This window comes from Pantherophis guttatus, chromosome 1 (genome assembly GCF_059756535.1).
Source record: "Pantherophis guttatus breed Tessera chromosome 1, ASM5975653v1, whole genome shotgun sequence".
In the NCBI taxonomy this organism is placed as follows: Eukaryota; Metazoa; Chordata; class Lepidosauria; order Squamata; family Colubridae; genus Pantherophis; species Pantherophis guttatus.
In genome coordinates, this window is record NC_142063.1 from 191,414,970 (window position 1) to 191,439,353 (window position 24,384).

Genomic DNA, 24,384 nt, shown 5'->3' on the forward strand with positions numbered 1-24,384 from the left:
TTTTAAAAAATATTTTGCTGCATCTTTATCTTGTATTAATTTTGCCAGTGTTTGTATTACTTTTAATTCTCTCATTTTGGGCAATAGTTCTTTTTCCTTCTGACTGCTTTGACCTTGCATATTAATCATACTAGGATCTTCTTGGACTTAACAAATCTGCATCATATATTCTAGTTGACATTTTATTAATGGCACTTTTATATAATAAGTATCCATATATAGATACATCCTCTCATTTTTCATTAGCCATATATTTTTTAAAAAGGGGGTTTTAGGGTTTTTTGAGGTGGAGAAGTCAAATAAATTGTTGTATGATTTCACTTATATTCTTGGCAATTTTGCAGTAACCTTTATGCTAAATGTCATAATTATTCACAATCAGTTTAATACTACGTCTATCTCTTTCACCGTATAATTACTTTACAATTTATAGGTAATATGGACAGGGAAGTCATAGAGAAAGAATATAGCTTCTAGGACTATATGTATGCATCAATTACATCTGTTACAAATAATTATCATAATCATTTCCTATTATAAGTTTTTCACCAGATGCCATATAGTACTATATACTCATTATAGTTTTAATTTATACTGATTTGATTTATCTGAAATGTTTATATTTCATCCTCAAGAAATGTTTTATTCTAAACAATTGTCAGTTTAGTATCCAAAGTTATTTTAAAAGCTATTGTCATTTTGCTGAGCAAATCCACTGAAAACATTTATGGATTAGTTGAAATAAAATACACTCAAGCTTAGCTCCTAGTAACTATCCAAATAATCATGTAGCACAAAATTAATTTACAATTGCTTTCTTTTGTGGTATTTTCAATTTTCTATTATCCTAAAGTGAAAGAGCTATTTGTCACCCAGGAAACACCATTTTCTACTGTTCTAGGTGGGAGACAGTTAAAGAGTCAGAACTCAGTATTTTTATTACAGAATTTTGTCTTGGCCTCACCTCAGTATAAATACAGAGCTAGGTACCGTATATTAAGTATTTAATATACACATCAATGAAATTTGTATCTTCTTTGTTTCCTCCACCATCCCCATTGAACCCAGAACAAATGCTTGCCTTTCATTTTGAGAATTGGGTAATTCAATCTAGGCTTGTTTTGATGGAAGGATAAGGATTTGTGGATAATATGTTATTTGAGAATTATAGTTACTTTGTCAAAGAATGTGGAATTGCAGACTGTAAAAATTGTCATTTTCTTTCAGTCAATAGCTTCAGCTGACATGGATTCAAATCAATTAGAAGCTTTTCTGACTGCACAAACAAAGAAACCAGGGGGAATCACAACTGATCATGCTATAGTTATTGCAAAATTTTGGAAGAATCAGCGAGCAAAAATTCACGAGAGTCTGATAAATCAAAGCAAGTGGGAAAATAGCTTGAAAAACATAAGCTGGAGAGTAGATTTAAAAACACAGTCAAGACACATTGACCAGATGAACAGTCCTGTGGCAATAGTTGAAATGGAACTTGAGAAAAATGGACAGGTAAGAACATTTTATCTTATTTTAACAATGTGAATGTTACATGTTATTAAGTGTTTGCTTCCTAAAGATGGAGGAAAAGAAAAGGAATTCTGCAGATAACACTATAATGCAGGCTTCTTTAAGTTTAAATATCTCAAGCTTGAATCATTGGCATCCTTGGAGCAATGTTTTCCAAAATTTGAGTGTATAAACTTCAGGAAGCCAGTCAAGGTGTAGCTTGTCTCCAAAGCAGAGTAACTTATATTGTCCAGATGGAAGCTCCTGCATGATCTGAAGAGATATCTTAAAACTGCAACAACAAAGAGAAAAGTTATAGCCCTTTATTCATTGTTTGGTTTATATGTTACTGTTGATATGGTAAATCTAAGTGAACATTCTGATTCCTACAGAATGCCACATAGCACAATATTATTTTCCATAATTTATTAAAAGATGTTTTACTTCTCTTGCTACAGAATGCCGATCCCCCCAAAAAAGGAAATTCTTCTTGTTAACTTGCAGAAAATACACATTTAAAGCTTTACTGAACTATGAGCAGAAACGCATGATCTCATATCATATGAACTTCTATTTTTAGTTTGCATAAAGCATTTGTAAATATGTGCACTAATTGAGCAGTAGCTGCAGTTAACTTAGTAGAGAACATTCAGTGCTAAGAGTTAACAAGGCACTACTCTTAGATTTATAAAATGTTTATTAAGTTTCATTATAAAATAAAAATACAGAAAAAACAAAAGTTAGAAAAATAAGAGAAAGAAAAAGTGCAGAGAAAGAAAAAAAGTTATGACATCCATAACTTTTTGGTGTAGTAAAATACAAAAAAAAATTCAAACTCAGCCTTTTGGTTTACATTTCATAACATTTTAAGCCATTTCTATAATAACAAAATCATTCTAATTATAATAAAATCATTCTAATACCAAGGTACAGTTTCTTGTGTGTCTCCTTGTATCTGCAGGTTGTTGCAAGCATATGTGTCATATCCATATTCTGTGCTGCAATAAATATATTTGTTGGGGTTAACATTTTTAAAAGTCTTTTTCCAAGAACAAAATAAGTTGACAATGACTTATTCCCAGTCATTCATCTAACATTCGAAATTGTATACTTGCCAAATTTATTTATTTAGCCACCCGTTTTAAAATAACTCTGTGCATCTTCAACCAATAAAACTATATAAAACAGTATAAAACCAACAGCCATATAACTAAAAAGAGAAAATCCTGGCACCATGGCAACACTTCTTTAATACACTCACACATTCATCCCACCCTGATTTCACCCAGTGCCAATGCCTGGGGAAACTTCCAGATTTTAAGCATTCTTCAGAAGGTACAGGCCTGTTGGATCTCAGTAGGAAGGATGTTCCATACGGCAGGGGCTTTGGTGAAAAGGACATGCTTCTGAAGACACACAAGATGGCAATATAATTTACACGGGAAGGGAGCTGGAGCATGCACACTTTATCTGCACTGTGGAACGGGCAGATGTCCTCAGGGAGAGATCATCCTCTAGATAACCTGGTGCATGCTATATTGGGCTTTAAATATGCAACTCAAGCAACAGGGAGGTAAGATGGGCTAACCTAGGGACATCTAACATGCCAGTACATTCTAGACCAGTTGTAACTTCTGGGTGGTCTTCACAAGCAGCCCCATTTAGAGTACATTATAATTATCCAAACAGGAAGCGATCAAGGTGTGAATGGCCATCAGTAAGTTCTCCAGAAAGGGGAGCAATTTATGCACATATCTGTGCCAAAGCCCCTCTAACCATGGCTAGTTCCTCCCATCAAGATTTTCGCAGCCTAGGGGGCTTCCAGTTGGCACCACCGGCGTCGCGGACGGTCTTTTCGGACCGCCAGCCCCGCGATTCCGTTGGAGCCGTTCTGACAGCACTAATCAGCTGTCAGACGGCTTGAAAACCTCTCCTTCGGGAAAAGAAGAAGAGGAGAGCCGGTGGGCGAGGGTAGAGCTCCCCGGGAGCCCCTGGAGCAATTCCAGGAGCTTGGAGGGTGAGAGCTCCCCGTTCAGCCCACTGAAGCTCCGGATCCGTGGCGACTCCGTTTTAAATGGAGCCAGACGCCGGCGACCGACTCTGCTCTCAACAAGGAGATTAAGTGATCCCAAAAGCAGACAGAATGGAAGCAGGAGAACAAGCCTTTGCAAGTATGTTGCTTAACTCCTGGGATACATTGTTTCTACTTGATTTTGCTGAGCTGGAGGAGGAAATGGCGTCTTCATTGTGGCTGGAAAAGTGAAAGTTAAGTGCTTGTTAATAGATTTGTGCTTAGAGACTGGACTTAAGCTGCTGGGATTTGAGAGCTGGGTGTAGAAAAGACTATCTTGCTTGATAAACTACAAATAAATCTGAGAAAGCTGCTCAAGAGATTTTATAGCTTTGAAAAAAATTCTTTTAAAATAATATGGCTTCCAAGCAAGGAGTTCCTGAAAGTGGTGGAAACTCTCTAATGGCATCAGAAATGACACAGAGAACTGACTCAGAGAGCCAGGAGGATTTTTTTAGAGACCTTACAGAATTTATAAAGGAAGCCATGAACAACCAAACTGCAATTATTAATAACTTTACAGCAATCATGGAACGAAAATTTATAGAACTGGTGGAGGATATAAAAGCAAATGAGGATGTTTTTGAAGGAAAGCACAATGACAATTTAGGAGACATTTTGACTAAAACAGAGAAGCTGGATTTGGCTGATTCTCAAAAATCTTCAAACTTTCTTTCAGCTCTTTTGGAATTAACTGACAGAACTTTTCAAAAATATAATTTGGAGCAGAAAGAAGAAGAAACTGACCAGCCCTATGAGGTTTCAGAAGATTTGGCAGAGGCTTTCACACAATTAATTGAAATGCTACAACTGGACTTTTTTTTGCACTCATCGAGTTAACTCTTCGTTCTATGAACTGACTGATTATATAAGCAAGAAGAGTCGATATGGAGGCTCCAAATCAGAGGAAATGGTTCCAAGAAAGGGACAAGTTTTAAAGATACATCAACCCCCAGTTGAAATTCAAAACCTCCTCAAAATAAAAGTAAGAGAGAGGAAGAAAGATTGGAAAAAATACAGAAAGAAAGGAGAATGGAAGATTAATTTTCTTTGGTCTAATAATTGATGTATTAATGACTAAGTACAATGATTAAGTAAATGAATTAAGAACTCAATGATTAATTAAGGTTTAAGAAAAAATATTTGAATTTTGAGAATAAAAGTAGGAGGGAGAGTAAAATGATTAAGTAAATGAACTAAGAATATTTTACAGATGTATTACGAGAATTTTAGGCTTTGAATGATCTATTAGTGTTTGTTAATGTTTTTAAAACTCTTAGGCTTAAAGGATTATATGTTATTTTGAGTTTAGGGAGGTTGATGAATAATCTGTAGAAGGGGAGTTAAGGGGTCTAGGGAGTTTTAAGTTTTGCATTAACTTAGCATATTTTAGCGTATGTTTGGTAAAATTTATACCCTGTTTTTCTTCTGGGAAGTCGGGGGAGGGGGGTGGGAAGGGGGGGGTGGAAGGTTGGGTTTATAAATGTTTAAATAGACAAGTGAAAATGTTATTTGTTTGATTATAAAAAAATAATAAAAACTTTTTCTCAAAAAAAAAAAAAGATTTTCGCAGCCTCCAGGCACTCAGCACCACAATCTTAGTTCTGCCCCTCAGCTCAGTGAATGAGCTGAGCCAGTGGTTTCATGTAGATCAGGGGTGTTAAACTGGCGGGCCAAATGCATCACATGCAGGCCACACCCAGCTCCAGCTCCTTGAATGGGGAAAATGTTGTGAAACATCATGTGACAGCAACGTGATGCAGCGAGTTTGACACCCGGGATGTAGATGAAAGAAGAGGAGAGACCCAAACACTGAGGCACCCCACATTGCTAAGCTAGGGTTTGACGTCTCTGTTCCACCAACACTGACTGAAGCCAACTGCAGAAAAAGGAGAATCACTGCAAAACACTATCTCCTGCTCCTAGTCCCCAAAATTGGCTCAGAAGCTTTCTAAGGCTGATGTTACTGAAAGCTGCTGAGAGATCTAGGATAATTGCACCACCCCACCTGAGCTATCTAAAGGTCATTTTTGAAATAATAAATTGCTGTCAGATTTGTTGATCCAAGGGCAGCCCTACTGTTATGTAGCACTGAAATACATCAATGCCTAAGAGGACACCAAGTGGACCTTGCTGGCACAATCCAAGTTAAAAGTATTTCTGCTCAGCACTACCCCCTGGGCAGGCTCTTCTTCCCTGTCAAACTATACCCAATCTCTTTAACATCCAACCCTGCTCTCACACAGGTGATGGAGGGAACCTTACACAAGTCCTCCATTCTCATCTCTCACATAAGCACTACAGAAAGGCCCAGCCATACTCAGTCTCCTTCTCAACAACCAACCACGGTTCTTGCCAGTCAAGGTCTGTTACCAATAGTATGAGAGCAGCTAAGATATTTACCCAATCCAGTGATTCTGGAGATTTCACACCCATGCAAGCCCCAGGCATGTTTGCCTTAATGTCATCATCTTAATATTAATAAAGGAGAATATTTGTAACTCAGGATTGAAATGAGGAGTCCTTAGTACTCTCTGAGCTTGGGCGTTTTCTTATAGATGTTTAATTAACCAAACTTGGTAACATCATTAGAGCTAGCAACCAAGGTCAGAGAGCATTAAGGACCCCTCTAATTTTAACATCCCAGTGCTCTAATCTTAACATCCCAACTCACATGAGGCAGAGCAGAGATGTTTATTTCAACTTTTCCTGATTCAGAATCATCTATCCCTATATTATGTGGTTTAGAATCTTAGTGATCCTTTCTATCAGTTACTATAGTTCAGTTACAACTTTTGAATAAATTGTGAGATGGGAAGTGGAAAAGGGGTACACTATAATTTCAACCCATTGTTCTCTATGCTTTCGTTCTGAGTGGATTTATGTAATACAGCGCTCTTGCAAACAACTAGCCTACCAAGCCTCTTAGGCATTTATATATTTCTGTGCTACATAACAATAGGGCTGCCCCTTAGATCAACATACCTCATTGCAAATTACTATTATTTCTTCAGCAGAGAAATATTCAAACTAAATCGAATAGTGATGGAAAATAACATGTGATTGCAATAAATGTGTCCCAGCTTGATCTGTTTTCTCAAACACATGTTCACTATGTTCCCAAATCTCTGTTCTACAAATTTTCTATAGACCAATAAAACTATGAATTCTCTGTAGTATCTGACATTTATCAGAATATTTTCCATTCCATTAAATTTTATTACATCGCTATAAAATTACATTGTTCGCCTGGTGTTGTGGTTGGTAGCCTGCAGGTTAAAATTTAGCCTCATGTGTAAATCCAGCTATTCACAACAAAAGGTAAAGCAGATTATGACTCAAACAATTGTGTGAATTCAGCTGGAGTGTCATGTCCATTAAGACAGTGGTCCCCAACCTTTTTATCGCCACGGCCCGCTGAGCGCGCGCAGGGGTGGGGGCACGGCCCATTGCGCACGGCCCAGGAGCCTTTGCGCTGCAGCGTTCATGTCCCCCGGCCGCTGCGCGGCCCGGTGCCAGGTACTCCACGGCCCGGCACCGGTCCGCGGACCGGGGGTTGGGGACCACTGCATTAAGATATGTGTATTACAAGAGAGGTATTTATGTAATGGAAATTTATATCTTCCTATGTATTAATGACTTATACAACCTAGCATTGGCTATTCAGATTGTAAAGGATTACAAGCAAAAGTATTTCCCATCATTTGCTTCCTAACTCTAACCAACTCTAACTAACGAAATATAAGAGTCATTGTTGCTTTGCAGAAGAATATCTAAATAAACAATGAGAGCCAATTTGATGTAATGGTTTAAGGCACCAGGTTAGAAACTGGGAGACCACGAGTTCTACTCCTGCCTTAGGCACAAAACCAGTTGAATGACGTAAGGTTAGTTACATTCTCCCAGTCTTAGGAAATAGGCAGTGGCAAACCACTTCTGAAAATATCCAAATACACCATGGCCTTCCCCAGGAGTCAAGAGTGACTTAAAGGCATAAAAACAAAGCAACAATACAAACAGTTTCCTTTTGAAGCAACACAATTTTAGGATTGTATCCTTCTTTCTACTTTGACTAGTCTTAAAGAAAAAAAAACTTGTTTCTGATCTCCAAATTCTCATTATTCTTCTAAAAGATTATTGTGTATAATATTTTGTGGAGAAAATGGAAAGGATTGAATGGGAAAAGGAGATATTTTGGATTTGAACCCCAAACATTTCTAGAAAAAGCAGAAGCTCTTCTGTTAAACTGCCTCCTTCAACAAAGCAGAATACAGATTTTCTCCATTCAAATTCACTGCAACAACCAACTTTTTAGCATGATAGGTTCTGGAACTTAAAAATGGCAATTTAGGTTCTCTGAAAATCTGAATACAAAGTAACCGAAAGAAATTGTGAGTGTTCCAACACTGGAGGATTTTAAGAAGAGATTGGACAACCATTTGTCTGAAATAGCAATAGCACTTAGACTTATATAGTGCTGTACAGTGCTTTACAGCCGTCTAAGTGGTTTGCAGAGTCAGCATATTGCCCCCAACAAAAATAGTATAGGGTTTCCTGCTTGCACAGCGAGTTGGCCTAGAAGATCTCCAAGGTCCCTTCCAACTCTATTATTTGGTTAAGTGTGTAATATGCCAATCAAATAGATTGGTCCATGTTTTACCTAATTTACCTAATTTATAGAAGAGATAAAGATAAGCAGATTTTCTGTTTCCTAGTTTCAGTATGTTGCATCTATAGCAATTCGTGATTTTGTCAAAATAGCAACGCATTGTCATAATGCAACTTCTACCACCTGAGTGCAATTTTGTGACACACAGAGAAAAAGAACAGTTTATACATCATAATGAAATTTTTATCTTTTGCCGCCTCCATGCCATCCATGTTTTTAAATATGTTTTTTCCTATTAAATCTAAAATGGCCTCCCTTTCTCTCTGTGCTCACATAACAACTGTCATCACATGTTTTGGGCATGGTATAATATGTGGATGTATTTCAAGAAAGAATAGTTTAGGTTTAGGCTTGTGCTGTAAATAAAAAATAAATTGCATTATAAACATCTTTGGGTGAGTACTAAGATGAGTGCTGTGTTAAGAGCTCCTGTGGAATTTCATTTGCCCACCACCCATGCAATTCATTCAGTAAATTATCTCTATGCTGGTTTTTGACCAAAATAAACTTTGAATTTCAGTTTAATACATTATTTTAACTACATTTCTATATTGAAAATGCTGCTGGAAAGATTTCATAGAAAATCCATGAGACCTAGAAAAAGAGAATAAACTAATTATCCTGAGTAGGACTGTTATTTGTTACTTAGGATGGGGATGAAGGAATGAATATGTATATGCTTGTATGTTAATGAGGTAGAGAAAAAATATGCACGTGGACAGCTTCTGATTCTCAACCTGGCGATTTAGGGGTCAAAAGATTGCCTAACCTAATCTAAAAAAAATTGAAAGAATTATGATGATGTAACTGTTGAGAAAAGCAGAGAATATAAAAGTAATCTGTAATTAGGATGAATCTAAAAATAGAATGAGGTTATTTTTAAAAGATATTGTATGGGTAGGCTTGAGCAGTTCTTTAATAAGTTAAAGGCTCTACAGAAAAGATTTCATTAATAAAGTAGTTAATGCCTCAATTCAAGTAGAAAGTTATAATATTATAATATATTTATAATAATGACATTAATAACTATTATATAACATATAGTTATTAATAATTACATTATTAGTAATAATCCATGCTATAATATACCAACCGATTGTTTATTCTATCTGTAATAGAATACTAATAGATGCAAAGAGAACTTTTTTCAAAAGTTAACTGAATTCATACTGGTACCCAACTTTTTCACCCAAGGAATTGAAAAGAACGTTTTTAATCTCCAATAACTATGAAAAAAAATAAACCAACATAGTGATTTGAGGAGTGAAATGACAAATGTTTATTCTCCAGTAATCACAAATACTTCAAAAAAGCAACATAGTACAAAATATATCTTTTATATATACTGTATTTTATATAGAGAAAGAGAGAATGGGATACATGAGATGACATCATTGTCTTGTGTAAAAACAATGTCATAAGAAAAAGACTTAAATAAAAGAAAAAAGCCAGCCACAATTTAGAAGCAAATGAGACAGAGGTAAATGGTAGGAAATGGCACATAGGATTTTTAAAATGATTTTTATGCTGTCTCAATCAATCTTTGGCTGTGAAAAATAACATAAAATAAATAATCCTTAATAAATTCATAATAAAACAGCATTTCATTTTCCTTACAGAACCTTGTAAGACTGTACCCACCAATATAAGGACATTCATTTATTTATTTCATTTATTAGATTAATTAAAAATAAGTGCAACTGATCAATATATTAATATTAAAATTTAAAAACAGTTTCTTATTATCCTGTATTTTAATCTATCTTAATCCTTGTTTCTTTTACTTAACAAAAAAGAGATTCCTGTAAAAAATAATTTGCAGTTGAGTTACTGATAGGTGCCTGGCATATCTGCAACAACTTATTAAAAGTATCAGTCTCCCAAGGGAAAAAAAATGATTAGCATTGGTCATTTGGTGACTAGGACAAATGCTATCATATGACCATTGCTCACCTTGAAGGCATATGTACTGAACAGAACAGTTATGTAACTGAAAAAAAGTGACCTGTGAACAAAAAGAAAAGAAACAAAAAGGACAAGGTTTATATAGCTCAGGGAGAAATGATGAAAAGAACTGATTTAGAATTCAAAACATTTTTAAAATACAGTTGTTCCCTATATATATATATATATATATATATATATACATATATATATATATATATATATATACATATATATATATATATATATATATATATATATATATATATATATATGTAGGTCTTTGGTTATTCGGGTCTTCTCCCACGTAAAATTGGAAGTGTCTTGGTGACGTTTCGACGAAGTCTCATTCGTCATCTTCAGGCTGGTGTTCTCGGCTTCGTGCTTCCAGGAGCAATGTGAGATCGCAGCTGTCTCTTCCTTTTAACTGCTAGTGGAGGTGTGAGCTGATTGGGTGGGAACTTGGCTGTGTTCTGATTGGGTGGAGGTGTGTTCTGATTGGTTAGGGGCTTGGCTGTGCTCTGATTGGCTGGGGTTGTGTTCTGTTTGGGTGGGGGCTTGGTTGTGCTCAGCTTAGTCTGAGTTGCAGGGGGATTTGACTCAGACTAAGCTGAGCACAACCAAGCCCCCACCCAAACAGAACACAACCCCAGCCAATCAGAGCACAGCCAAGCCCCTAACCAATCAGAACACACCTCCACCCAATCAGAACACAGCCAAGTTCCCACCCAATCAGCTCACACCTCCACTAGCAGTTAAAAGGAAGAGACAGCTGCGATCTCACATTGCTCCTGGAAGCACGAAGCCGAGAACACCAGCCTGAAGATGACGAATGAGACTTCGTCGAAACGTCGCCAAGACACTTCCAATTTTACGTGGGAGAAGACCCGAATAACCAAAGACCTACATACAAACACCCGCGAAAACCTGAGAAAACATATATATATATATATATATATATATATATATATATATATATATATATATATATATATATATATATATATATATATATATATATATATATATATATATATATATATATATATATATATATATATATATAATATATATATATACAATATAAATAAAAAAATATAAAGTATAAAAGTATAAAAACAATACATTCACAATAAATATGTGGGAGTAAGAACATCTTTAACATGTTCCATTCCCATTTGTTTCTAAGCAGTTGCATTCTTATGGACTCCTTGGTGCTCTCTGAGCTTGGTTGTTTGCTTACAGACATTTTGTTATCTGACTACTGGTAGATAATATCATCAGTGCTAGTGAGTGTGGAATTGCTACCTCTTTATATACAGTAACTTGCCCTGTCAGTGTTGATAGGACTATAGTTTTCTGCTTGGTTGCTTGCCTGGTAATAAATCCCTGCTTATCTGGGTGTAGGCTTCTGAGGAGGATGTGTTCTAGTCTTTTTGTTTCCTTCTTAAGTTTTTTATTGTCTCTTGAATGATGTATAAATGAGGCTTATCTCTATGTGTCTTTTGATAGCTGATTTGTCTGAGTGCCAAGCTTCCAGGAGTTTTCTAGTGTTATTCAATTTAGCTTGATCTAGGATTCCAGTTGAAACTATGGTTGAGTTTGTCCATCATTGTTAGATTAAGGAGTTTTCATCGTGTCTTGATTTGTTGATATTCATGGATGCACTCTGCTCGACTTCCGCCTGTCTGTTCTACATAATGATTGTTGCAGTGCTTACAATCCATGTTACAGATGACTCTTGTTTTCTTTCTTCTTGGATTTTATTTATTTATTTATTTATTTTTGAATTTGTATACCGCCCTTCTCCCTGAGGACTCAGGGCGGTGAACAGCCAAATAAAAACATCAAATACAAATATTAAAATACAGTTTAAAAAATGTATATAAATTTGGCCCCATTAATTAAAACAATAAACCAAACAATTAAAAACACTTAAAAAGAATTAGGCCAGCCCGGCTTGTTGGAAAAGGAAGGTTTTAAGGGCACGGCGGAAGGCACTGAGGTCATGGATTCTCCTTATCTCAGGGGGCAACTGATTCCAGAGGGTGGGAGCCCCCACAGAGAAGGCCCTCCCCCTGGGGGTCACCAGCCTGCATTGTTTGGCTGATGGCACCCCGAGGAGGCCCTCTCTGTGGGAGTGCACGGGTCGATGGGAGGTCGTCGGTGGCAGCAGGCGGTCTCGGAGATAGCTAGGCCCTATGCCATGGAGCGCTTTAAAGGTGATAACCAACACCTTGAAGCGCACCCGGAAGACCACTGGGAGCCAGTGCAGCTCGCGCAGGAGCGGTGTTACATGGGAGAGCCATGCTGCTCCCGTCACTACCCGCGCTGCTGCGTTCTGGACCAGTTGGAGCCTCCGGGTGCTCTTCACGGGGAGCCCCATGTAGAGAGCGTTACAGTAATCAAGGCGAGAGGTCACGAGGGCATGAGTGACTGTGCACAGGGAATCCCGATCAAGAAAGGGCCGCAACTGGCGGATCAGGCGAACCTGATAAAAGGTCCCCCTGGTTACAGCCGTCAGATGTTCCTCCAAGGACAGCTGTGTATCCAGGAGGACTCCCAGATTGCGAGCCCTCTCTGTGGGGGCCAAAGACTCGCCCCCAATAGTCAGTGATGGAGTCAACTGACTATATCGGGATGCCGGGAACCACAGCCACTCAGTCTTGGAAGGGTTGAGCTTGAGCCTGTTCCTCCCCATCCAGATCCATACAGCCTCCAGGCACTGGGACATCACTTCAAGGGCATCATTGGGGTGGCCTGGGGTGGAGATGTACAGCTGAGTATCATCAGCGTACTGATGGTATCTCACCCCAAAGCCACGGATGATCTCGCCCAGCAGCTTCACATAAATGTTGAACAGGAGGGGCGAGAGGACCGACCCCTGAGGCACTCCACATATAAGAGGCCTCGAGGTCAACCTCTGCCCCCCTGTCAACACGAACTGCGACCGGTCGGAGAGAAAGGAGGAGAACCACCGTAACACGGTGCCCCCCATCCCCAACTCCTCTGGGATTAATAGGTCTTTAGAATGTTTTGAAGGGCTCTAGTTAGTTTGTGTGCTATAGTGATACCAAGTAGTTGCAATAGTCTGTTGATTGTTTCTGACATGTTTCTAATGCATGGCAGTGTTATCCTTTTCATAGCTTATGTTGATTTGTGCTGTAGCAAGTTGAATGGCCAAGAACTTTTTGATAAAGTTGTGTAGGTATCCATTTTTTTGGAAGAGGTTGTATATGCAGTCTATTTCACTTTTCTGATGTTTTGAGTTGCTGCAGTGCTTTTATGCTAATCTGAATAATGTTCTTACACAGCTCCTCTTATGGGAGGTTGAGTTGTTACTTTAATAATGGAGAACTTTTTGGATAAATGTGTGCTTCTAATTTGCTATAATTTCCTCTGCTGATGAGGATATCCAGAAAGGTAATGTGTTGTTTTCTTCTTCTCTTGTGAATTCTATTCCTTTGAAGATGTTGTTAATTGTTTTAAGTGTCTTCTCTAATTGTTCCTTTTTTATTAACAAAGATGTCATCCATATACCGGATACATACTTTTGGTTGTATGCATGGGAGTGCATATAGTTTAGGTATTTCAATCACTGCTTGTAAATAGAGTATAGCATTTGAACAAAACAAGCATATTGAACAAAATAGTATCTCAAAAGATTTGATCCAAGGAGAATTCCGGTCTTGCATTTTATACCAGGTCAAAGTGACCTGAAATGTCTGCGCTTGGATGAAATAATGAAACAAAACAGATCCTCACTGAAATACACTATTTTCATATCCAGTCACCTCTATTTTAAACTATTTTTGGAAACTTGGAGCAGGCTCTTGAATTATATGCACCTTTGAGCTGTTTATCTTGCATAACAACTATGCACTCATATAGAATATTATATATATTCCATCTCTTTGTTTAGAAAGTTAGGTCTGATTAATTCTTTTCTATGTATCCCTATTATAAAAATAATGTTGAAAAATTCTGGTTAATATTTTTTTCTCCTATCTTTTTCAATTGTCAGTCAATAAATAGAAGCATAGTGGATGAATTTAGTGTTAGCAAATAACTTTTGCTAAGTGCTTCAAAATACATTAATTCCCAATCCGTATAATATTGTAATCCAATTGTATAAAAGACCATTTTAAAAAATTTACTTATTATTTTGGAAAGTGTTTTCTGAAATTGCATTGATCAAGAACCCAAAGGAATAGGAAGAGAGATCTAGAAAGAATTGATGTTGAAAGGATTGATAAACTTTTCCCAGAATAAATACTCTTCATCCATTAGAGCTTTATAAGGAAAGTTAAATATCATGAAAAGACAATGATTTAACTGCTAAGCAAGCAAAATCCTGTCTCAAATCCAGGACAGCCACTGGCTTTCAGATAGACAATCTCAACCTTCATGACCCAGTGGCGTTATTGTCCTATAAGGCAGGTTCTTATGTTTCTAATCTTGTTTTTTTCACAAAATGTCATTTCATCCCTAATGAAACATTTAAATTAAACGAATTTAAATTATGATTCCCAATATCTTTATTTTCAACATTTTACTGAATCTTAGATATTTGGTGGCTAGACAGAAATAGGCACTTGGATGCTCTCTTGCCCCTATTATTGGTTGTCCTGGCTAGGGTTGGTTGAAGATGAAATCTTAAATATTTGGCAGAAATCAAGGTGACCATTCCGGTCTGCTATGATTGATAACAGCAGACCTGAAGTAGACTACAATATAGCAACACAATACAATTGATGTTAACTTCATTGCTGTGCTGGTGATATGATGTTGTAGTCCCACCATCCTTGGGGCAAACTGTCGGAGGTATTGCTCTTACTGTAATGATAGAGATTTCTCTGCAAGATTCTGTTCTGTGTCTTATGGGATCCCCCCAAAAAAACATAGTTATGACCAGGTTCTAAAGTTCTGACGGCCAGCTGCCTCCCGCTTCATGGTGATGGGACCACATTTTTGGCACTCACAGCTGGCCTACATTTATAATCGTTTACAGCATCCCATAGTCACATGGCTGATTTATGATCTTTTTGCTGAAAACTAGTCTTTACTTCTGGTTTTCTGCAAAAGTGCCGCAAAGCACTTACTTTACTTAATGGCCATGGTATTTGCTTAACAACTGCCACAAAACAGTTCTAAAATGTGGTCAGTCATGGATGACCTGCTTTATGAGCATCACAACCTACAAGCGTAATGGCTCCATGACAGTTGTAAGCCAAGTACTTCCTGTAATGTCCCATAATCTTTAGATCTACTGTATATATTTGAATGATGTATAATAACTGCTAAATTGCTTTAGCCTCAACAACTATTATCTGACCAAATACCTGGAAAAAAATAATGGCAGTAGTTTTTCTCATTGTACTTACTGACTAATACATATTTTCCATGTTGATAGAGGAAGTGTTGGTGGGGCAGAACAAAATCTTACTTATTAAATCAGGTTTTTAGCTGCTACTGCTGCTGATGATGATAGCAAGACATCATTAAGAGTAGCAGTTAACCAATGCATATGCTGTTTTTAAAAAGATGAATTATTAGAATGATAAAGAATGACTGGAGAAAAAAGATCTACAATAGATAGTATCAGTTGAATAACACAAAAAAACCATTTACTAATTATAAATAAAACTTACTAAAAATATATTAGGTCAAAACTTTGTAGTAACATATATTAATTTCTCTTCTATTTATATGCCATACTGCTGACCAAAACCTAGGTATTTATACTTTACATTAAAAATTAAAGTTTATTGCTAGAATCTTTTTAAATCCTTTCATTTATTATTTTATTGGTCTTATAGCTTTTTTCCTATCAACTATATTCTATATGTCTAAATATGTATATGGAACTTAAATATACTGCACACCACATATTACACTACATATATGGAGCTATTCCTGTTTTAATGTGGTTAGAGTATTAGGAATATATACTGTCAATTTTGCCATTTTCTCCAATTTTGCTCTCCCAGTCTGAAATCATTGACAAAGTTCATCTTTTCCAATGTTGTGCCAAATTTGTTTTTGCAGCTGTCAATATGTAGGTTAGTAAATTGTGATATTTCTTGTGAGATCACTTTTTCTTTTTCAAGAAATTTTTAAATATCTTTATTGAGCAGTTCTTGCTGTGTGTTTAGCCAGTTTCTTGAGTCTGGAAGTAGTAATAGCAATAGCACTTAGACTTATATGCCGCTTTACAATGCTTTACAGCCCTCTCTAAACTGTTTACAGAGTCAGCATATTGCCAACAATCTGGGTCCTCATTTTACTGACCTTGGAAGGATGGAACGCTGAGTCAACCTTGAGCTGGTGAGATTTGAACTGCCAAATTGCAAGCAGCTGGCAGTCAGCAGAAGTAGTCTGCAGTACTGCACTCTAACCACTGCACCACCATGGCTCAAGTACCATATTGGCATATGATGAAATCTTTCTTAAGATTGTTCCTGAAGTAAAATGCATTTGATGTTGAAGCGTATGGTAAACTCACCTGATTTCTTCTTGTTTTTAAAAGATTTTATATTTTTTAATCTAATATTGTTTTATAATATGTCCTTTCAAAACTTTTCCTTCATTTCCTTATTCTATAGTTACCTATGAAGTCCATTAGCTGTACCAGCTCCTTCTATAATTAATGGCCTACTCTTTAGGGATTTTATACATTCTGTTGAAAGACAGCCAGCATAATAATATTGCTTACGATTAAGAAATGCAAGACCATCTTTTTCTTCTAAATCTGGCTAAATTCTAAATCTTATTCTTAGTTTTTCCCACTCTGTTTAGTACAGATGCTTTTGGAAAACACTGGGATTTATATTCTAAATTGCCCCTGAGGTTTAGTTATAGAGAAAAAAATAGATAGTACAGTGCTTCTTTTAGTTTAAAGAAAAATTAGGTCAGCCTTTGATGGATAATTTGATGGAATGGTTGCCTCTTTATATAGTATGCATTCTGATAGTCATTCATATTGGGTATTTCATCTGTAGTTGCTGATAAAGGTGTATAACAATAATACATTTTCTATGCTCAGTGGTGGGATTCAAAATTTTTTTTTCTTTCTTTCTTTTTTTTTTTAACATGAACAGACGTAAAACACAAATACATACGAACACATACATTAACACAGTACTAAAGCAAAAAAAAAAACCAAGAAGTCTATCGACTAGCTCTTAAGAAACTCTCGCATCAGTGATTAATTTCTATTTCCCTTATTTTTCCTTTATCTTACAGTTTTCAGATTAATTTGCTTTCACTTTGATATACTTTATACATTTTGAGCTGTATCTTTCTACTTTCATGTTAACCATTTGTTTATACCATCATACAACTCTTCTCATGTGACTAGTTCTATGTTTCTTAATTTGAGTTCTCCTGATATCCTATGTTGTTGGCCCTATCCTTCCCTCTAGCCATAGATACCATCTTTGCCAAACTAAATATTAATCGGTATCCTCTTTTTCTTGAAGCTCCTTAGTGAGCTTATCCATCTCCGCACATTCAGTTATTTTTGCAATTATTTTTTCTTCTGTTGGTAATAGTTTCCAATTTTGAGCGTACACTATACGTGCCGCTGCAAAATGTGGATGGTAAGATATTTTATCTCTTTAGTGTATTGTGGTGTAGTCATTCCAAATAGGAAAAATTCTGGTTTCATTTCTACTTTTTGCCTTGTTATTTCTTCAATTATTCTCTTAATCTCCTGCCAGTAGTGTTGTGCCTTCCTGCACGACCACCAGAGATGGTAGTATATTCCCTTTTGTGTCTTGCATTTCCAACACATTGGTGATGTACTTGGAAACATTTTAGCCAAACGTGCCGGTGGGAGATGCCATCTATAGAATATCTTGTATAGATTTTCTTTGTATGGGATTGACATTGTCATCTTGAGATTTTCTGCCCATAGCTTATCCCATCTGTCCAATTCTATATTGTGACCTACATTTCTTGCCCAACTTATCATGTTTTCTTTCACCGTTTCCTCCTCTAATTTATATTTTATTAAATATCCATAAATTTTTGATATCATTTTCTCATCCTTGCCTTTTAATATTTTATCCAATTCGTTCGGTTTGCTTTGGAATCCATATTGTGTCCGGTCTGGCGTAAATCTTGATTCTATTTGGAAATATGGCCACCACTCGATAATTATACCCCGTCTTTCCAATTCTTGTCTCGTATATAGGTCTCCTTCACTATTCAGCAGCTCTTGATATTTCCTCATCTTTTCTATTTCTAAATAGATTTTTACTACCAGTTCTATGGTCGTGGCTTGGTTGGCTTGGCTTGGCTTGGCTCGGTGGGCGTGGCACGGGAAGGATACTGTAAAATCTCCATTCCCACCCCACTCCAGGGGAAGGATACTGTAAAATCTCCCATTCCCTCCCCACTCCAGGGGAAGGTTACTGCAAAATCCCCATTTCCTCCCAATCAGCTGGGACTCGGGAGGCAGAGAATAGATAGGGCAGGGCCAGTCAGAGGTGGTATTTACCGGTTCTCCGAACTACTCAAAATTTCCGCTACCGGTTCTCCAGAATCTGCTGAATACCACCTCTGTCTATGCTGCCCATGTAAGAAGTTTATATGCATAAGAGTAGGCAGTTGTTTATTCTGCAAACCTTGCCTGCAAACCAATTCACTTAAGTTCTTTTGCTTGGAAAATTCTCAGTATGTACATCTTGGATACACTGAAATGGTAGAGATTTATGAATGTTGACCAATAATACTCATGATAATGTTATCTTGGCTCATTGCGTGGGTAAATAATAGTTATTAGCTCATCTGCTTTTCCTGGGTACTTATTTCTCATTCAAATGTATTTACAGTTATTATCTAAAGAATTATTACATAAAAATATAAAATACTTAAAATAAGTACATCTTACAGTGGGGTTAGCCTAGACTTAAAAAGATCAGCTATTTAAAGAAAAAGACAAGAGAGTATATATTCTCTTGATCGCTCCCAGGAGTGTCCAAGTGTCAATTTTTTTGGCCACGCCCCCGTCCTCTTCCTCTCTGGCCTAGTTTTGGCTCGGTCTCAGCCTGAAGAGACGTGTCAACCCATTTCTTGTGCTTTTCTTGCACTCATCATTGGGTCTAATCTCTGGCTTTAGAATGCATCAGAGAACTGTGTGTGTGTGTGTGTAATTTTATATAAAGACAAATCCAAAGAAAGGAAGGAAGGAAAAGAAATTAAAGTTATGATATAATAATAACTTCTGACCATCTTTTCAGGAGATAATTAAAAACTTACAATTCCCCGTTCCTTTTAGATGTTATATAAGTCCCTTCAACCCCTCACTTAATCAATCTCTTTTAAAATCTTCAAACCCATAAATCAATGTTCCTTTCATTCTGTTCTGATTCATCGTCCATTAGTCCCAATAAAAAAGATTTTGGTTTCTTCACAATTTTTATCTTAAATTGTGACTCAGTGTAAATTTAATACTAGTGACCCACATTCTCTCCCAAGTGCCCATCTGTATATTATGTCCAAAATTAATAGCCCATTTTGTCATTGCAATATTTAACATGTTCTTCTGTTTTAAATCTTAACAAAGGTTTATACTTTTTTGCTTGTTTTTGTTTGTACATAATTTAATTTCAAATTCCAGTTTGTGTTTTTCAGTTGCAATTATCTTTTTATCCATATTAAACCATATCCATATCCTTTTTCTAAGCATTGAAAACTATAACTTTCTGAAGTCTGTTGTTCTCTTGACTTCAATAATAAGTCTTGGCATGTTAGCCATTTTTTTCCTGTCAACTGTTTCTCTCCTATAAAATGCTGACAATTGTCTTGTTTTCAAACATCAATCTTTTAATGTAATTAAAAGGACATTTTCTTATTATATAATGACACTAGTTTTTGTAACTTTAATAGTTTATAACAGATTTTTGTTAACAAGTTCTTTTCACTGATAACAGGATCAGTACAACATTCATACTAACCTACTTTTTGCTACATATGAATGCAACTAGTTGCTAAATATTTCCTAGTTGTTAAATAAACTGAAATTACTTTTGAATTTTTCAACCAAAATGGCTCTCTTTCTATTAGGAGAAGATAATACATGAAAGCAGAGTCTGTTGGTTTTCTCTTGAAATGTAATCCTATTTTCTTCTGGCAACATTTCAGTGAACATACCTCATACAACTTAAGTATCTCAGCAAACTTTTTTTTCCCCTAAGGATAGGGAAAATAACTGGAGTGCTGTTGCTTGTCTGTTTTTGCTTTTTCTATTTTGTGACACTGAGGTTTTGAATTGGCTGTAATTGCTGAATCATTGATTTGCCAGCTTGCTTAGGTAAGCTGTCTCTATACTCTCAATGAGAAGAATGCATGGATGTTTTTCAATATATAAAACTATAAATATATTACTAATCATTAATCCTTCCTGTACCAATTTTTTGCCTATTAGTCATTTCATTAAGCTGCTGCTGAGGAAGAGATCAAACCACTCTGACTGCTCTCCTGTCAGATTAATTCTATTTACAGTTGTTCTGCCTCACCCTTTGCCTACGTTTCCTTGCATGAGGACCACATAGGTGGCCATAAACATTACCTTGGACTTTCTAGTTACATAATTATCATTTTGTTATACAAGTTTAAAAATATAAAGTTGGAATGTCAGCAACATATTCACACCCAAGAATACTTCTTGGTTCTAAAATGGTTCAGTAACCTTAAAAAAATTAATAGTTAATGATTACAAACCAGCTTGAAATAATTCTAATCCACGCAGAAACAAAGACAAAGATTAATAGAGTGGATAGAAAACATCCATTCAGAAGGTTGAACATTGGCAGGGAACATTCTGCCAATATAATTGCTTAAGGTTACCTCTTCCACTGCAGTCATTGACAAGTATACATACCCTTCTCTCAGGGATAAATTTTTGTGAGAAAATCCATGAGTACTGTGTTATCCGTCCCACCCCACCCCAAAAAAAGTTGTGAACCGTTGCTTTGAACTATTTCTATTCCATCTGATTGGAGTACAGGCTATAGTTACTTACATTTAGAGACAGATTCAAGTATACTTTTCATCCAGTTTCCTTCGTATTATATCTTTTATATAATAAACTAGCAGGTAAGTGCTATTTTTACTTATCTACACCAACCCACCTGAAGAATGGAATGCAATGTAATGGACCGGAACAGAATGGAATAGAATAAATCTTTAGAATAAATATGAAATAAGATCATAACATTTTCCTTAGCTACACTGCTTAATGACTAGCTTGCTGATCCCAATTGTGGTCATTAAACAAGGACTAACTCTAGTACTAAATGCCAAATATCTGTGATATTTAACCTGTGATTTTGTCTTTCCGACTGAATTGCTGTTGGTATGTATTTTTTTCCTTTGGATTCATTGTTGAATCACTGACACTACATTAGTGCCCATAATATGGCTAGATATTTCCTTAGTCTTCTCCATGCGTCATTCATTTTTATTATCCTACAGATGCATATCTTGACCAACCAAATTAATGACTTTTTTCATTATTCCTTATGCTGATTATAGTTAGTCTGGATTTTATCAGACTGATTTTTATTTATCTGCTCTGTGATAATATGAGTATTGGGTAGAGAATTTGTAACAACATCCATTAGATATCAGTCAGCAGAGATCAATCAGCTTTCACAAACCAAATCTGCCCACCCGTGTTATAAAATTTCAAATTGATTGAAAAAGTTCTTACTATCAGTTCTTACTAGTTGAAAAATATGTGCCTCAGTCTTGCAAATGTGAATTTATTAACGGATTGGTAAATTTACTTAGACATTCCATGCAGAGAATGCTCTCAGTGTTCTTTATAGCTAGAAAAAATAAAGTATGATGCATGAAAAGGAAATCCAAGTTATAGTTTATGGATGGTAAATAAGAAAATGTATCTTTCAGGTGCACAAATGGAAAAATTTTTGATCCTAATTTCTGAATTTGTGTATGAGCCTCTTTTACTTTAAGGGATGATGAAAAAACATTCTCCGTGTAGCGTTGAATTCTACTCGCCCATAAGCCCAGCTGATAGAATTAATAGCATGAGATCATGGGAGTTGCACATGCTAATAACATAAAACTATAAACTAATTTTGACAATTTATAGTTAGATCATTCTCAGAAATACTAGTTGGTGATTAATTGTCATGTCAAACTGTCATGTAGGACTGTACTTAACTCCAAATTCATTTTCAAAGCTGTCTTCAGAAATCATGGGGTTACAAATATAGCATACTGTAATCTGCAACTCTTTAAAGTTTAAAGCAATTCTGTCTTTTCCTGATATCACAATATTGTCCTCCAGCTGCCTTCAATCTCTAGAAAAGCTTATTTTAAAGATAGTTAAATTATTGATTGTTTATGGTTTATATTTACTTTAAAGTACTGAGGGAAATACTCCTTTAATTTCAAAATAGGGCTTAAAATGGTGCTTAAATGAGGTTTGGGGTTTATTTGAAAACAATTCAAATTGTGACAGTACTAGTTGGTACCACCAGTATTAATCTGGTAGGATATATACAGTATATGCTACTTCTACACACAAGCATACATAAATCGGGCGAGTTGGAACGCTTCTATTTGTATGTGAGAAATGCAATTATGACCTTAAAGACATTTTAAACATGTATATCTTCTATTTCTCTCCAAAAATGGAGAGAAATCCCCATTTTCCAATAAAAATCTATTGATAGATTTACATAACCTATTAGGAAAAACAACATAACCTATTAGGAAAAACATCATTAATGTTTTTAAATTTTATATGCTATGATTTATCCTGGCTGTACACCGCCATGAGTCCCGCAGGAGAAGGGCGGTATAGAAATATAATAAAATAAATAAATAAAAATAAATGTAGTTGTAAATAATGAATAGATTAAAATTAATATATTTTTCATGGTCAGACTTTTTGAAGTTTTTTGGTGGTGGTCATTTTTTTTAGTTATGTTTGCACCCCTTTAAATATCAATGAAATTATGTTTAAATAGTGATAGGTGTATTTAAATTTTCCAAAGTTTTTCAACTAACAAAGTTTATTGAATAATTTCTTATGCTGCATCAATATCTGTGCCATAGATATAAGATTCCATACTTAGAAAGACTGCCAATGTGTAACAGAGGAAATAGGATCAATAGACTCATCACTAAAGATGATCAAATGGTATGGATCATTTTGTTTCCCTTTGCAGAGAAAGTCCATGGTTCTTGATCTAAGTCTTGATTTTTAAGACTTAGAATATAGCCATGCAGGATTGATTTCTAAAACTTAGAGTATAGCTATGCAAGATGTATTAATTTTTACCCTATAACAATTGGTATGCCAAGATCTGTTTTGGACAATTGTCTTATGCAAAATACTTAGACCGTACCATTTTTACTATCCCAGATAGGATCCATTACCCTGGCCCAATATTATAATATGCCTTTCTCCCATTATACTTTGAAATATTGCAGCACGAATTTGCCCATGTCCCCTAGAGAAAATAAAAAAACAAACAAACATATTTTCTTGCAGTGCCATTTTTACATGAGATGGCACATTGAATTAATAACTTTCATCTGATTCAAAGTCATATAAGGTATAGATAGGGAGATCACTTCCTTCCTTTTAGCTAACAGCTCAGGAAACATTTATAGAAGGACTGCCAAATTTCTTGCTGTCACTAGTATATTGCTGCAAGATGATTAATTGTCTAGCAGCCCTGATCTTTTTTCCTAAGTTGTTTCACATTAATTTCTAAAATGCTTTTTATTTATTCTTCTGCCTTTTTCACATATGTGGTATGTTCATTTTGCTTTGTATGCTTTGCCCTTTAATCTGAAATATAATAAAAATAATTTTAATTTTAATGATTATTTTCTTGTTTTCTACTATGTTTTTAAGATGGCTAGTTTGAACTATTATACTGGAATATGGTTGACATTTTGGTTTTAGATGCTAAATAAACATTAACTAACTCATTTCTAAGTTTTATTCCCACGTGCATCTTTTTATTACTCTGTATAATTTTGATAAGCTGTCCACCAACTTCCCATAAGTGGGGTTCATATCAAATTAGATTGCTGGAAAAATAAAAAAATACATATTATTTCCTTAAATCAGCAGATCAGTATTGTCCATTATTAGTGGCCTTGACTCTTAATTTGAAACTGGACCATGACAACAGCTTGATAA

At 35.7% G+C, this 24,384-nt stretch overlaps 1 protein-coding gene across 1 annotated transcript in view; it reads left to right on the forward strand.

Annotated features, from left to right (window-relative positions):
* COMMD1 (copper metabolism domain containing 1) overlaps positions 1–24,384 on the forward strand; it is a 118,461-nt gene that overhangs the window by 44,937 nt on the left and 49,140 nt on the right. Inside the window, exon 2 of the mRNA XM_034432483.3 lies at positions 1,228–1,509. Coding sequence (XP_034288374.1) covers positions 1,228–1,509 — 282 coding nt within the window. The remainder of the gene's footprint in view (positions 1–1,227; positions 1,510–24,384) is intronic.